Source organism: Equus asinus, chromosome 6 (assembly GCF_041296235.1).
Source record: "Equus asinus isolate D_3611 breed Donkey chromosome 6, EquAss-T2T_v2, whole genome shotgun sequence".
Classification (NCBI taxonomy): domain Eukaryota; kingdom Metazoa; phylum Chordata; class Mammalia; order Perissodactyla; family Equidae; genus Equus; species Equus asinus.
The window spans coordinates 8805648-8821919 of NC_091795.1; the positions used below are offsets into that span (position 1 = coordinate 8805648).

The 16272-nt window shown below is 52.1% G+C and overlaps 1 protein-coding gene across 11 annotated transcripts in view; it reads left to right on the forward strand.

Moving 5' to 3' along the window:
* The window catches only part of UXS1 (UDP-glucuronate decarboxylase 1), a 96065-nt gene that overhangs the window by 61750 nt on the left and 18043 nt on the right, over positions 1-16272 (forward strand). For all 11 annotated transcript variants that reach the window (XM_044773086.2, XM_044773080.2, XM_044773081.2 and 8 more), the window contains 4 exons: positions 733-837; positions 3885-3944; positions 6655-6776; positions 15343-15462. In XM_044773086.2, coding sequence (XP_044629021.1) covers positions 733-837; positions 3885-3944; positions 6655-6776; positions 15343-15462 — 407 coding nt within the window. The remainder of the gene's footprint in view (positions 1-732; positions 838-3884; positions 3945-6654; positions 6777-15342; positions 15463-16272) is intronic.

The window sequence follows — 16272 nt, forward strand, 5'->3', positions numbered from 1 at the left end:
GTGGCACAGACGCTGTCTGTCTGCGGGGATGGGTTCCTCCTGCGTGCTCACCCATCATGGCCGTTTCACAGGGAGACCCTGGTTCCCAAGGGCCTTTGCCATGTGACAGGTGTGACCTGACCCTGACAGCGAGGGCTGTGGGTGGGCATGTTGACGTGAGGGCCTGCGCACCAGGGGAGGTGTGGAGTCTAAATCATTTTGCCATTCTGGCTTTAAAAACCGCCCTGCGTGACTGTCATCTCCGCGAGGTCTGGTTTGGTGTCTACAGGATGTGTACGAACACAGCAAAATGCTATTTTATCTTCTCCCGTACGTTTGTGCCTTTGATTTATGTCAGATTTGTTATACAAATTAAATATCTTGTTTACTTTAGATATTCATGTTTAATTCTGTGTCTGAAAAATCGGTCTTCCTTCTTCTGATTTGAATGCTTTATCTGGGACGGATCTTCTTGGAAAACAATCAACTCAGTAATCGGATTGACTCCAATTAGAGGAGAACAGGCCCAAATCACCGGCCCAGCACATGTTTTTGTTCCAGATAATTAGATTTCTATTTTTGTTTAAAGTTCTTCTAATTGCGAATGTCAGTTAGTTTCTATGAAGAATAATGCAACAACTAGAATTTCAGTGAAAGATACACGAACACCTTTATTACACAGTCTGGTTCCTGGGAGTTCAGAATGATTTCACTTTTTCTTGGAAATAACGTATGTCCGTTTGTCTCCTTTAGTTGACCAGATATACCACCTGGCCTCTCCAGCCTCCCCTCCAAACTACATGTACAACCCCATCAAGACGCTGAAGACCAACACGATCGGGACGTTGAACATGCTGGGTGAGCCGCCCCTTGCGGATTTGCAGCTGCTGGTGGGAGCGGGAGTATTTTAGACGACTCCAGCGTGGGTGGTTGGTTGTCCTCTTAGAGTGTGATCTTGGTCGTTACACCCCTCCCCTGCCCGCAGCCTGTGCTATTTCAGTGTGACTTTATTTGCCATGAATTTGCTTTGGCGGGGACAGTCTTTGTAGTAACCAGTCTGTGTCGCCTCAGTTAAATCCCCCGCGAGTGAGCACCTGTGCTTTCCAGCCACGGCCCAGCCTTCCTCCACTCTCCCCACTGAGACACGGTGCGCTGCCTCTGGGCTGGGAGGAGGCGCTGGCGACTCTTGTGTGAGCGGGGGTTGCGGTGGACCGCATGCACACACACTCACGCGGGCTTTCGGTAGCACTCCTAGAAGGAACGGGAGGAGAGCTGTCCTTATGGGGCTGTCGGAACTTCAGAGCTCACCTCAGATGTGAGATGAAAGAGTGAGCACGCGTGTGTACTCCAGACAGCAGGCCTGAGATTTAGAGCTGTGGACAATAAGCTTGAGTTAATGCTTGAAATTAGATGCGTGCTTAACTTCAGCACAGGCTTAAAAGCTTAGGGGCTTTGATTAATTGCAAAGTGGAAGAAAGGGGCCACTTTTTGAAATGTGAAGTAAAAAATGAATTTAATTATAGGAACATTTGAAACAGGTTCTGTAAGTGGATTTGGGAAATACAGCACTGCGTTTTAATTTGAGGGAAGCGTGGAGACAAGGGATGGGAAGGGTAGCGGAGAACAGTTTTCAGGTTTCGAAGACCAGACGTTTTGGAGGATCAAGCTTTGCATGGAGTTAAGTCCATTCTAAACCAGAACGGGCATTTGTCCTCCTCTTTGTTCCAGACAGAACCAGTCCCCCCGCCTCTGCTTAGAGGGGTGGCATGGTTGAGGCCACTCCCCAACCTTGCCACTGCAGGCTCTGCCCCTCCGCGCACCATCTCTGCCTCCCCAGCCCCTCCTCCTTTCCAGCACTGGGTCCCATAGGGGAAGGGCCGCCAACCACGTGATGTTTAAGGGGGTATCATTCCTTCTGCCTGTTTAGGCGATGCAGTCACTGAGCCCAAGGCACCGTCCTGTCCACTGTGGAGGGCATTCAGACAAGGCTGGACTCAGGCCTTCTGCAGGGAACTTGTGTCTCATAGGAGAGCGGAAAGAAGGGCACAGGCATCAGCGACACCACATAGGCAGGGAGAGTTTCCAGAAGGGAGGTACCAGTGCCATGCTGTTAGAGTTCAGGACGGAAGTGACTTCTGAGCAGGGCCTGAGGCACAAGTGACATTGGACCTGGAGGTCCTGAAGGAGTCATCAGGGTCTTCCAGCAATGACCCTGGACAAAAGCTAAAGGGAGACAGTTGGTAGGCCAGAAGGAGTCCCAGATGGGACTTTGTGTTCCGAACTGAAAGGAGCTGTCGTGATGTTGCACTTGAGGCAAGATGCACTGGACTTCACCTGGCTTCTTCCCAGTAGGGCCCTCCCCTCTCTGTGCCTCCCCACCTCCCCAGTTCTGTGCTTGGCTTCCTCATGATAGAACCTCTTTGTCCAGCTCAGCATAAGCCCCTGGGCACTACAGTGGCACAGGTGCACTCGCCTGGCCTCAGTGAGGCAGGAGGGATCCTTGTGGTGATGGGATGTTCTGTGTCTTGACGGCATCTGTTGTCACTATCCTGGTTGTGATATTGTACTGTAGTTTTGTAAGTTGTTACTGTATTAGGGGAAACTGGGTAAACGGTTCATGGGATTTCTCTGTATGACTTCTTACAACTGCATTTGAATCTACAATCATCTCAAATTACAAGTTTAGTTAAAAAAAAGACTCTGGGATTCTTCATTACTTCCATTGTCCGTATGCCATAATATGGTGTGCTGACCCACCTTGCAGACTTCTGCGGGTGAAACTGGAGTAAGGGAGACAGGCCTGAGATGTTGGTAGCCTGTAAATTCCATGTCATACTACATCCCTTTTAGCATCTTCTTCCTCAAGCAATGGTGGCATGGCGTTTGCACAGGTTATCTCCACATCCTTGCCTTTTAGCAACCCCATTCTCTTCTTGAAGAGTGTCTTCATGCCTCTCCTGGGTGTTCCTATGCACTCCTGCCCTTCCGTCTCGCCCGCCTCCCCCAGCAGTGCCCGCCTCACCTCTCCCTCCTAGCAGCACCCCACAGGCACCGTGCTGGACCTCTGCCCCGTGTGCCGTGCTGGGCGCTGAGGGCTGTGTTGTGGCACAGCTGGCCCTTCACCCGATGCTGCCTGTGCACGAAGCTCCGTGGCAGAGCTGTTTGGGGAGGAAGCACTGGGCTAAGTGACGGGTAGTTGGTGGCTTCCGTGCAGGGCTTCTCAGAGCCTGTACACTGGGCTCTGCAGGAGACCGATCGGAGACCTTCCATGCTCACGTGACCACCACAGATAATGGTGTTCTGGCCCATTCCACGTGCGAGGGGTCAGTGCAGGAGAGGGTTCAGAGCAGGACGGAGGAATGTGGCAACTTGCTTTGGAGAAGGTGCTGTTGAACCTGGAGGGAGGCAGGGGGTGGGGTGGAGATGTCCAGCCCTGGGGTCTGGCTCAGGCACAGCAGAAGATGGCAGGGTGCACGTTGAGGAAGTGGCAGGCAGACCATTTGGGGTAATAGTGGAAGTTAAGGTGCGAAGGGCCCTGCCTTCTGCCTCCCAGAGCGAAGCCCCTGGTAAATACTGGGTGATACGCTGGGGCGAAGGAGTCTTTATGAAACTCCTCAAACCGCACCTTCTCGAATCGACAGATTCTGTGTTGGCCCTGCTTACACTGTAAGTATCCAACGAAATACTGTGCTTCTGAGGGTTCATTTATGTTTTTCTTACTGTTTTTGTTTTCATTTCCTTCCAAAGTAGATGCAATAAGAATGGATAATTGAAGATGCATGGATTATCAGATATCATTAATACAAAAATTCCTTAAATTGGCTACAAAAATGTGCATGTGCATCTGTGTTTTCCGGTTTCCCTGAAGTTCACAGTTTTTCTTATCACATCTTTGCTTTTCACAGGCCTGGCCAAGCGAGTCGGCGCGCGTCTGCTCCTGGCCTCCACCTCGGAGGTGTATGGAGGTGAGTGGGTGGGGCTCCCACGGGGGGATGCTTGCTCAGGCCCCATGAACTGTTTGCATCCTGTCTGAGGTGAAGAAGGAATAAGCAGTGAGTCCCAGGTTCCGTTTCTGAGAAGGCCAGCCTGTCCCGTTCCAGGCGTGACAGCAAAGAGGCTGCCTGTCGCAGCTGTTGTGGTCTCCAGGCTCCCTCCTCTGCGTGGGACAAACCCATTTTTCTCCTGCTAGAGCGCCCCAAGACTGTCATGTCACCTTCCCAAGAAGGTCGCACCGTTTACAAGTCCATAGACGTGTCTTGGCCATTCTGTTCAGAAAGTACCCTAGAGGTCCTTCGTTAGGGAATCTTTGCGGGTTGAGCTGGCACATGTTGTTCTGCAGTGTGGGCAGCACATGCCATCTGCCCGACCCGCCAGGACTCCGGGGTTGGCCGTGAGAGCTTGCTTGGTGCAGACTTGCACTGATTGCCTCAGCTGCTGCGTAACGATTTCTGGAAGAATCCTAAGTAGGCAGTGCCGGCAAACTTGGGAGCCTGTTTTGCCAACAAGGAGCTCTTCACATCCCTCCCCAGGCCCATCCGGGAGGGAACGGCAGGAGTGGGCTGAGGGCTTCATTTTCAGTTCAGGTGGCTTTCCCTTTGGTCCCAGATGAGCTGTGTAAGGCTTCAGAGAACTGCTCACTTATGCAGCAGAAGCCAGACTCTGACATCATAGAATTTTCTGTCTCACCTTCTTGTTATAGACAGGAGAAATGAGGAAGTGAGAGAGCAAGATGAGAACCAAAGGGAAAAAAATCACAGAAACAGGAATTCTCCCAAATGCAGTTATGTTCTTTGTAATCCCCGTGGAAAGGCGGGGCACCATCTGCGTCTTTGAATCCTAGGTGGCTGCAAGGGCAGGAGTGACCACTTCACCATTTGCCCCGCTCCTTTGGAATAGGCTGCTGAGCAGACTTTTGCGTCCCCTCCCTGTCTTTCCATGTCAAGATGCTACAACGGGCCAGCAAGCCCCTCTGTAGACATCAGATGCTTCCCGGGGCTGCCTGGAGGGGCTGCACCTCACACAGAAGGAGCGGTGTTGGTGTAGTCCAATGGGCGGAACCCTCAAGTGTCTCAGGTGAAGGTGCTCCTGCTGTCTGGCCAGGATCGCACTGTGCACTTCTCCACGCCCACCCTCCCTCCTCCCACCTGGGTTCCTATCTGCTGTGTTTGACAATAGCTCGTTCTTCAGAGTTCTGAGATAACATCAGGGCGTCCCTCACCGAGCTCACCAGCTGCTCTGCCCTGACGTCTGCTAACTGCTGTCCACTGACATTGTGGAGTGCGTGCGGGGTCTGTCAGCCTCACAGAATGCTGAGGGGAGGACGAGTTTGAAGTCACTTTTCACTCTCGACCTTCACTTTTGTCATAACAGTGATTTTTTTTCACTTGTTTTTTCAAAGTGATTTTGTGAGGTAACTGTTCAAAGCTGTGTCATGGCCCTTGGGTGTCCTGGGCATCTCAGCCTGGACGGGGCCAGTCGAGGGGGTGGTGGGTGTGCCCACCGTTCTCTGGCGCGTCCGGCTTGCCCAGCCCTTATCAGAAACCCCCAGAGAGGCCTGATGTCAGTCATCTCTTACATCAGTGTGAATTTAAGGCATTGGTTCTCTTCTCTCGGAGTATTTGCCTTCGACCTTTTTTCTTGTCGTGCAGTAAAAATGTGCACCTTCTCATAGGAATTTTAAACCACAGGAGCAGATAGGTCTGAATCTCTGCATGCCCTGGCTTCGCCCCGGAGGGGTGTCAGCCTCCTGAAGGGGGATGGCAGGCTCAGGCATGTGTGTTCGTGGCCCTGTCCCTACGCAGGTCTCATTGTACCCATGAGCTGAAGTCAGACTTGGGCTGCAAAATAAGCAAGAAATGAATTTGTAACATAGAGTTCCTGTACCTTGTCCAGATTTCTTGCAAAGACTCATACATTTCATACTGTGGTTGTATAAAATTCCTGGTGTACCAGATTAATTAGGTGTTAATTCACATTCCAACAATATACTGTGTTAAAAAAGAATTCGTTCCTAGGTTTCTTTAAATAGTCTGTCCCCCTGGTACAGTCTTAAAGTGTGATTTACTTACACACCAGAAACACACGAATTGGGAAATAGGAATGCCTGTTCACAGCACCAGTGGCCACTTGCTGTTGGACGTGCTGTTGTCCTTCCACCTGCGCTCGACCAGGCTCCGGGCATGTCCTCGAGGGTCTCAGGTTCACTCTGGGGCAGCACATGTGAAAGTCATCATGTTCCACAGAGATGCTCTTACAGTGTTTTCAGGAAATACATGCTTTACTATAATGACATGTTTCATGAGTATACAACTGAACTGCATATCTCTTCACGTAGATTATATTTAATTACAGTTTGTATGATGATCTGAAAGTTGAGAACAATTTATAGGAAAGAGGGGAGACTTAAAGTTGAGAGACTTCGGTCTTCAAATGTGTGTATTTTGCCTGTGAAGTACTCTCACTACGTAATGTGAGAGGGGAGAACACCCACCCTGCTGGAGCCCACAGAATGGCCTCTGGAACCCTGAGTCCCTCTCTTGACACGTGTCTCTCTGTTTGTAAGTGTTCTTGTTGGGTTTTCCAAGCTCCCCCTTGCGTCGTCAGTATTCGTTGTTCGTAATGCACAAGATCTTGAAAAAAGGAAGGATGACAACATGGTCTCATTTCCCCCCGTAGATCCCGAAGTCCACCCTCAGAGTGAGAGTTACTGGGGCCACGTGAATCCGGTGGGACCCCGCGCCTGCTACGATGAAGGCAAGCGTGTTGCAGAGACCATGTGCTATGCCTACATGAAGCAGGTACTGAACCAACCTCTGGGCTTGCGGTGTAGGCGCACCAGCACCCACTCCCTCAGCCGTACGGGCTGAAATGCGTGAATAACTGCCTGGGGCTGGGCGTCGGGGAAGCCCAGGTGCCCACTGTTGTAAACGAATGGTGCTGTCAGCAGCTTTCCCCGTGTTTCTCCTTTTTTAAAGAAAGATTTCTGGGGGATGCACTCCTCGGTTTGGAATAGTGTTGGTGGCTTTGAGAGGAGGCTTCTCAGTTGCCTCATTGCCTACGGCAGTTGTTTGATGAGCGGCTCGGATTTCCTGAAGCCTGCAAATCAATGGACTGTTTGTCCTGCTTTTCAGTTATCTGACGGGCATAAAAGTGCATTCAGTGCTTTAATCTGAGCCTCTCTGGGATTATTATTTGTGTTTACTGCTGCTGGTTCCTGCTGTCCGCACCATTCACTGCAGTGCTGAGGGCTCTTCCCGCAGTGGTTTCGTGTTACAGGTTTGCCCTCCTGTAGCAGGAGCCCACAGCCTGGGGGCGAGGCTCTCATTCCCAGAGACCTCAGAGACGTAATCTCTTGGTCACAGCGCACTGTCCTGACCCCTGAAGGCTGTGCAGGAGCCCATGAGATGTCCACACAGGCCCCAAGGGGCCAGGCCAGGGCCCAGCGGGTCCTTCATTTCTCGGTGACTGTCCTGTTGTGCTTGGACCAGCTCTCGGAGATCCTCAGGGATGTGCCTCTGGGGGAGGGACGCGTGGGTAAACCGGTGTGGACAGGAGTGTTGTCCCAGGACAGGCTGCTGACGGGTGGTGGTGCGGGCCGTACTCTCAGCACCTGGGACGTGGACGGCTCTCCTTGGGAGCAGGTTCTCAGGCGGAGGCCCCGCCTGCAGGCAAGCCCAGGCCTGACGGCTGTGGCTTCATGTGAGGCTGGAGGCCTGGGGGCGCGCATGGAGGTGCTAGGGGCTGGGCCAGGCTGTCCCCAAGCGTTTTTGGTTTTTTTGGAGGAGAGTCGTCAGGGGCTTTTTTGTCATCATGTTTTTAATGAAATACCAACATTAAAGACCCACAAAACAACCTTGTGCTGATGTAGGTGTTTACCCCTTTCTGCCTCATTTCTCGGCCAGAAGCAGAACTAACTGCTTTCTGAGCTGCCTTGGGCAGTTGGCTTATATCATCCATTTATTTTACGAACATGAAACAGTTTTAGAGACATACGTTTATCATTTTTGAACCCAGAATGTCTTGACCCCAAAATTTCAGATGGTCCCCGGATACACAGCAGCACCGGCATGTGGTTGGTACCTAAGAAAACTAACCTGCAGGCATGAGGGGCGTGTAAGTGCATTTCGTTGCTCAGTAAGTCTGAGGGGCCTGGTGAGTCTCAGCTGTTTCCTTTTGCTTTCAGTCTGTGGTAGAATTTCTTATGGAGTTTTTATGTAGGTAAAGCTGGTGGCCAAATAGGACATTTTGTGAAACTTTTTAGTTTTTGTTAAATGAGTACCTTGAGGTATGAGCTCACAATAATTACAGTGTTTAGTAATAATGTAGCCAGCATTGATTAAACACTGACTGTATGCCAGGAACTGTAGTCCGCACCTGGACACTAGCCAGCGTACGCATTCACACACACGCTGTCATGGGACCCGGGCCTGTCATCCGGCTGAGCCCAGGTGTGTGGCCCCTGGGTGACTCTGGACCTGTCAGCATGACGTTTCTGCTCGCGTGGGTCTCAATTTAACGGCACAGGTGCCATTGCCCCAAGACCTGCAATGTTAGAATCTCCTCTTGTGTGTGCAGCTGGTCTGTGCTGAGCGTCCCCTACGAGCCCCGTCAGGATGTGTCTGTGCCCAGCGGGGCCGTCCTTGTGAAGGACTGGCACTTGCTCCAACGAGGCCTGCACCGTGGAATGTCTGGTGTGTGCTGCACACATGGGAGGCCCCACCGACGGGTGCCATGCAGATGAAGCAGTGATGTCCGTGGTCACGTCGACAGTGTGCTGCTTGCTGGGGCACCGTGGCTTCTCCTCGAGGGAACGGTGCATGGGTTACCTTCCATCGTGATGTCGGGTTTTAGAATTGCCTTGTGGAAGATGGGCTCAGCGCTTTGTGCGAAGCTTGGGGTCTAAGCCGGCCGACAGCATGGAGTAGTCTGTAGATTCGTCAAAGCTCGTCACATTGCTTAGCCTACCTGCGTAAGGACTCGTGTCTGCCCCGGGGACCATTGCCGTCACGTGTTGTCTGCAAATAGCCCAGAGGAAGGCCTGTTCCTCGTGGCACGTCGGGACTTGTGAGCAGTATGACCTAGCTGCCTTTCCCCAGAGCCCCTCGTCTGCTCCCACTGGGTGGCCTTTAGCTCAGGGAGTGGCGGTGCCTCTGGCCCTACAGGTGGCAGAGTCCCGTCTGGTTCTGGTGGCTCTGCAGCTGTGGGAGTCATGGCTTCCTGATGCAGGGTCAGTGTGGCCGAGAGCAATGGGCCTGGTCGGAGGGCCTGTAGCCTTGCTCAAGTTCTAAGAGGCCTGTGAAGCAGTTACGCATGAGCTTTGTACCTTCCATCCCCCGTTATTCGTGTTATAAGTACTGTGCTCCCTTGTGGGGAGAGCCATGGGTCCAAGCCTGTGACCCTGCTGGGCTCTAAAACTTGTCCCCGAGCCCTCTGTCCCTGGTGTGTCGGGATCAGTGCTGAAGAGGAGGAAACGGGGGCACCTTTCCTGTCAGCTCACGGGAACAGCTGAAGGAGATTTGTGTTCCTGCGATGGCAGGATGCTTGGCCACAAATAGAAAGTAAGAAAACACAGAAAAGCGAGAAGGAAAAAGAAGTGTTACCCCAGTCCCATCCAGAGATAAACATAGGGGAAAACAAAATAAAAACCACTCTGTAAAGATTGTGAAGGGTGTAAATGTTTAAGACGTTAGGACGATTCTTTTACTCAGGAATTTATATTAGCTGCCAGCAAGGGTGGGTCGGCACTGCCTGCCTTCCTTGGGTTGGCCTCGGGGGCTGCCTGATCTGGGGGGATCAGGGTAGGCCTCTCAAGGTGTGGCCTGGTCTGGGGGTTCAGCGTTGGCCCTGTGAGGTGTGGCCTGGTCTGGGGGTTCAGGGTTGGCCCTGTGAGCTATGGCCTGGTCTGGGGGATTGAGGGTTGGCCCCTCGGGGTGTGGCCTAGTCTGGGACAAGTCAGAACCTCTTTGGGGCTCAGACTCCAACGTGACATTTTCGAGACTCCAGCTCTGCCGCTTCTCACTCCTCATCCGTCTGTGGAGGTAGCCTTTCCAGACCCTGAGTGCTCAGCGCGGTGCCCTCCGGGCGCCATATTAATGTTCCAGGCCCAGATGTGCTGCTGTCTCCTGCAGTGGGTGTTGCAGGAGCTGCGGGCTGGCGGCCTGCAGTGGCCTGGCCTCTGTTGGGGCTCAGCCTGTGTGAGGGCTCGGTCTGTTCCATCTCACCTCATTCCTGCAGCCCCTTTAAGGTCGGGGGCGGGGGGGGGGGGTGGCGTGCAGCCCATCGTACAGATGGGAGAACTTGCTCTCAGCTCCTGGCCGGTAAGTGGAGCTTGAACCCACAGCTGGCTGCCTGCAGTGTGTGCTGCTCCCCTCTCCCTGCCGTCCTGGCAGGCCACGGCTGGTGGAAAGCCTGGCTGAGTGAGAGAAGCTGTGGCTCCGGGTGCAAGGGCATCCGGGCTCGGACACGTGCAGTCAGGTGACAATGCCTGGGACGGGGAGCGCACGCAGCAGGGCTCCAGAACTACCCGCTGTTCTTCAGAGCAGCATGTCACCAACAAGCAGCTGCATCGTGACGTTGTAGGTTTATAGTTCTAAGTGTGCGGCCTTTCAAGATGGCAACTTTCAGGAGAAGATTCAGAACTTTAGGTGTTAACAATTTATGCTATTTGGAGACAAATGAAAAAAATAATGACCAGAAAGAAGGATGAACAAGGTGGAACAGTATGCCTCTCGTGTATTTTTAATTAATTATTTTAATAACCTAAATTCTTATTTTTTAAAATACATAGTGACAGTCTTCAGTATAAACCGTCATTTTTATTGTCAAGACCTCATATGGTATGTGGATGTATCTTGTTCTGAATAATCCTACTACATAAGGATTGAAAATATAAACAAGATAAATAGAATTAGTAATAATCTTTTTATAGATTTTCCCTTTTCCAGAGGATCTTCTTCTGAGTTTCTTAATTTTAATGAATGAAATATCCTAATGTATTCACAGTAGAACTTGATTTTCCCATAAAAAACCTGCCACACAGGCACATTTCAGAACACATCCCTTATGTGAAGAGCAGCTCCCTTGAGCTTTCTTCTGGGCGATGGAAGGAGATGGAACTTGGGATCAAAGGGCCTCGCGTCTTTCATGGATACTTTGGACTTGTCAGAGAGGAATTAAGTTGCGTCTCCACGTGCACTTGGACGTGGTGGTTGTTTCAGTGTGGACACCTGTCCAGTGTGCTGTAGTCAGTGCTTAGTCAGTGTGCATTTGAGCTCACGGCCCCACGTAAGTCGAACCCTCCACGGTCTGTGGCCCCCCCACTGGGCTGGGTCTGCCACAAGTCATAAAACCATAGACTGGCAGGCAGAAAGGAAACTCAGAAATCCTCTGGTCCAGAGGCCTCAAGGGTATGGTTTTATTTTATTTTCTGGCATCACAATACTTTTAAATAATTAAATAGTTGGTATGTACAGTATACTTCAGTTCGCAAACATTCAGCAAGCAACTAAAATAAGTCACATGTTGGACGGGTAGGATTCACACCCTAGGGGTCAAGACCCTGTGGCCTGGGCCCTCCCGCAGGCCTTGTGTCCTGGCTCTGCCGCCCCCTCGCTGGCCTGCTCTCCATCCCCATTTGCCCCACCTAGAAACCGTCAGGGTAACGCTTGCTCCTCCTGGCCTGGTGGTGAGCGCTGGCGTAGCCTGCTGCAGAGAGGCCTTAGGACCAGTTGTCAAGACTACAGCAGGGCTGCTGAGGGAGATTGCAGGCGGACATGTACGCCCGTCCCCTGAGCTTGCATGGCCTTGTCGCTCTGCCAGCCCTGAGTGTGAACTGCAGCATTCTAGCTCCTTCGAGAATCTTGCTCAGCAAGTGAGCTCTCTGTTCTGTAGCGGCCTCGGTCTGATTCTCAGGTAAGAGCAGGCCCCATCAGGACGTAGTTAGGAGAGGCTGCTGCTGGGGGTTACCTGGTTCACCTCCAGGGCCTCTGACCTATTGCTTTAGGGCCGTGCATGTCCTTGTCTCAGGGGCATGAGGAACACTAAGGAGGCCTCACAGAGTCGGGCTACCATAGCTGGAGCACTTCCTGTTATTTCTCTGTACTGTTCCCTACAGATAAATGAGCTCTGGGAGCCTCCTTCAGGACTGGCTGTCCGTGCAGTGGAGAGGTGATGGTCAGCTCCTGGTCAGCATCCGCTCTCTCTGCATCGCCTGTCTGTTCCACCCTCCGGCACCTTCCATCAGTAAAGACAGTGATCATAATTGGTGTTCAGTGGCTTGAGACAGTGCTCTCCACTGAAGGATGCAGTTGAAAAGAGAACTTTAGAGGAAGGGCCCATTTAATTCCTGCTGGTGACTTTCTGTTGGGAGATGCTTGGGGAGGAGAAATCCCTGTTCCTTCATTGTGCTGCCTGACTCACCACTCACCAATCATCCAAGCCTGCCTCCCCAGCTCCTCCTGCCTCTTGGCTACCAGAAGTGGGGGAAGAGCCTTCCAATGGCAGCCTTCCCATCTGGGGTGGTGCTTCTTGCAGGCTGGTCACTGTTTCCAGAGCCCTGGTACTACCGCAGTCTGTGTGCTGCTAGCTTTTGTGTGCTCGCATGCGCTCGCCTGCATGGCACCCTGAGCATCGTCCTCCCTTAAGTTTCTGCTGGTTTGATGCTGATATGGCGCAGACTTGCAGGAGTTGTCCTGATCCTTGATAAAAACTTCTTGGATACTTGGAGTCATAAGTGAATGAGTCATGGTTCCCACACTGGACAAAGCCATGGACACAAAGTGAAACCCCACCATGCTTAAGAATGATGTGGTTCCTTTTTGAATCACTGCTGTGTGTGTGCATGCAGGCCCTGTACCTCGCCATGGTGGACGCTCAGGTGCGCCCATGTGGGAGTCAGCAGGCTGCTGTCCTTGGCAGCCAGAGCATTGAATGAGAGACAGGAGTTTGTGCGAGTGTTTGCTCACTGGTCCTCTCGAGGAACGTCTCCCTTCCAAGAGCCGTCTCATCCTGGCGAGGCGTCCTGGGTTTTCACCCTAGGAAGCAGTCTTTGGGCAGACACTGGCCCTTTCCTCATGTCTGAGCTGGGAAGTAAGGACTCTTCCTCCAAGCTGTGCGCATGGGTGCCCATCCGCTCTCCTGCCCGGGGCCCCCACAGGGCCGCAGGGGATGGGTGTCAGGTGGTGAGGGACTGTGCATGCTGAACGGGGCGGCCTCTGTGTCCTGACACTGCCCAGAGAGACGAGGCGGCGTGGGGACTCCAGAAGCGCCGTGTGCTGGAGAAGAGCGGTCCTCAGCGAGTGCGCCTGCATGTGTGTCTCCTCCATGCGCCGAGCCTGGGCGGGCCTTGCTGGTGTAGGACAGGCTGGGGGGCTGCAGTTCTTGGACCAGCGCCATGGCTGTCCGGCATCTGCACCTGAGGAGGCTCATGCCGTGTCGCCTAGGGTTACTCTCCAGTTGGGCAAGCAGAACAAGAAGGCCTGTGCACGTGCTGGCCAGTGATGTTTGCAGAAGCCAGCCTTTCCTGAGGTCGTGTTCTGGAACGTTGTTCCTGAGGAACGGGGAGTTCAGGAGGATAAAAGCGTCAATTCCCTGCAGCCTTCGCACAGCCCACTGAGCTGCCCTGCTGGACACGTGGTTTGACTGCTGTGAATTTGCTGAGGTCTTTGCAGTCACTTCCTAGAATAAAGCCATGTTTATCCATGTGTGAGTCTTTCCTCATCTTAACAATTAAATGCAAGTGGATATTTTTGAGTTCTTTTCTATTAGGAACAACATCTCTGCTCCTCCCCTTTTTAGAAAGTATTCTGCCATTAGTTTGGTAGAGAAAAAGGTTGATTCCCGGGCCTAGAATAGTAGCTCATATCTTAGTCCTGAGAATAGCTCGTGTGGAAGCATCATAATGTAATGCTGGAGGGGTTAGCAGAAGTATAGCGCCCTGGTTTCTGGACATTGACTGTGTGCTGGTTCCCTGCTTCCCAACCATTTCCTATCTCAGCACAGTTAGAGACCGCCCGTGCTTGCCTGGCACACTGGGCCCGGAGGTGAGGCCGCTGTGGGCAGAGGGGGCCGCGGGGTGGCTCCAGCCCCGCTGGGAGGCATGCCCTTGGGCATGCAGCTCATCGCCTTTCACTCACTCGGCTGGTGGGGAAATTCTGTGCTGAATAAGCCCCGTTAGCCGAGGGCCCATTAGGTTCCCAGCCTGTGCCAGATCTGAGTGGTAGAACTAGAGAGGAGCTGTTTGGACTGGTCTTGGCAACAATAGCCTCTAATGCTTCTGGCTGCTGGGCCTGTGCTGAGGGCTGCACGGGGTTGGCTTAATTCGTACAAAAGCCCCATAAGGGAGGCACTGTTCTCTCCCAGGTTCCTGTGGCTGAGAGCTCAGCGGCAGGCCTGCTTAGTGAGCCCCAGGTCTTTGCTCCACCGTCCTGCCTGCCCTCGGACGCCCAGAACACACACGTCTGTAGTCTAGTGGACCAAACAAACAAGAAACATACCCTGCGAAAGTCCACTAATTCAGAGTGTGATACAACGTTTAACTTCTTTATCCACAAAGAAGCAGACTGAAATTAATAATTAAACCAGGTAGTTTGGAGAAGGCTTTTGGGGTTTAAGAAATATACTTTCCTGACTATGTATTTGAAAATATGCTTTTTCTGGATTTTAAAAGTAATACATGTTTATTGTAATAAAAATAGAAACATTAAAAAAATACATAGAAGTAAATGAACGTGTGTAATCCCCCCATAAAGATAGCTGTTTCACATGACGTTCGTACGTATCGTCCAGGCCACGTAGCCCACGCTGGGTGCTGGCTTGTCTTCAGCTTTCACTGGAGCAGATTGGGGTGAAGGGACACTGTGCTCTCTAAGAATGCTTGTCTGTCCTTCCTTCCCAAGATAAAGTGCTCTGTTGTTTTTCTTCAAATCCGATATTAAACATTCATTGACATTTAAATCTCTATTGAGTGATAAATTTGCACAAAACATCATGTGGGAAAGATTATAAGAGAATATGCATAGCATGATCCTAGTTGGGAAAATAGCTATTTATATACTGGGAAAAAATTTGATATAAATGCATTTTTTTCTCTTGTGCTATTTAACTGTCTCATAGGTTTCCTACCAGGATGTTAGTGCTGGTGCTTCATGGGGGTGAGATCTGGGGCACATCTGAGTTTGGTTTCTGTGTAGTCACCAGATTTGTTTACAATTAACACATTATATAATCCGAACAAAAAAACCACTTCCATCTTGGAATGAAAAGCAAACGTTTTCTCACCCGCTTGCTGTGCAGGGCCCAGAAGTGGGAAAGTGGAAATGCAGGCTTCAGGGTGAAGCACATTTTCTTCCCTTTTCTCTGTTCCAGGAAGGCGTTGAAGTTCGGGTGGCGAGGATCTTCAATACCTTTGGGCCGCGCATGCACATGAACGACGGGCGAGTTGTCAGCAACTTCATCCTGCAGGCGCTGCAGGGCGAGCCGCTCACGGTATGTGCAGCCTCAGCAGGCACGAAGCAGTGGGGGCTCGGCCAACAGGTGACGAAGGCGGAGCGCGTCGGGACTCAGGGAGTAACATTCCTGAGGTGCCGCTTGGTGTTAAGTAGGCGCTGCTGCCCACCTCGAAGGGGAGGGGTGCTGGGCGTGAGTCCAGGAGGAATGAGTGTGACGGGACGCAGGGCCCCATGCTCCCCGAGTGCACAGCGTCCTGCAGGCCTCGTCCACGCTGCCCGCTCCTCGGCCTGCCTCTCTGCCCGGCCTGCCTGCAGAGACTTTCCCAGACGTTGTCTTGGCCGCTGGCTGTGCCCAGTCGTGTGTCTGCGCCCAGCGCCCCTCGGGTTGCTGATGAAGTTCCGTTGGTTCTCTTCGGTTCTGCGGAGTCCCCAGCACTCTCCCCCTCCCTCCTCGTCCTGCTTCTCTGGCTCTCCTGTGGTCTTCCTGCCTGTCCGCCTCTGCCTCTCTGCCCGTCCGTTCTGTGGCCTCTGTGCCCCTTCACAGCTCAGCATTCGGTGGATGTCCAGAGTGGAGGAGTGTCCTGTTACTCTGAAAATCTTGCAGGACGGTTTGCTTATCAGCTGAGTGTATTCCCAGGGAAAAAACTATATGCATGCGTGTCTGTCTAACCGTCTGTCCGTCGCTCCCTAGCTATCTGTCCGTGGAGTGAGTTTACTGCTTCTGTTCTCTGATCTTTACGTCTCTTCACTCATTTAATGCTCACAGCACAACTGTGGGGTGCAGGTTATATTATTACCCCGAAAGTCCGATGGGGGACTGAAGCACAGATCTTAGATAAATTGCCCA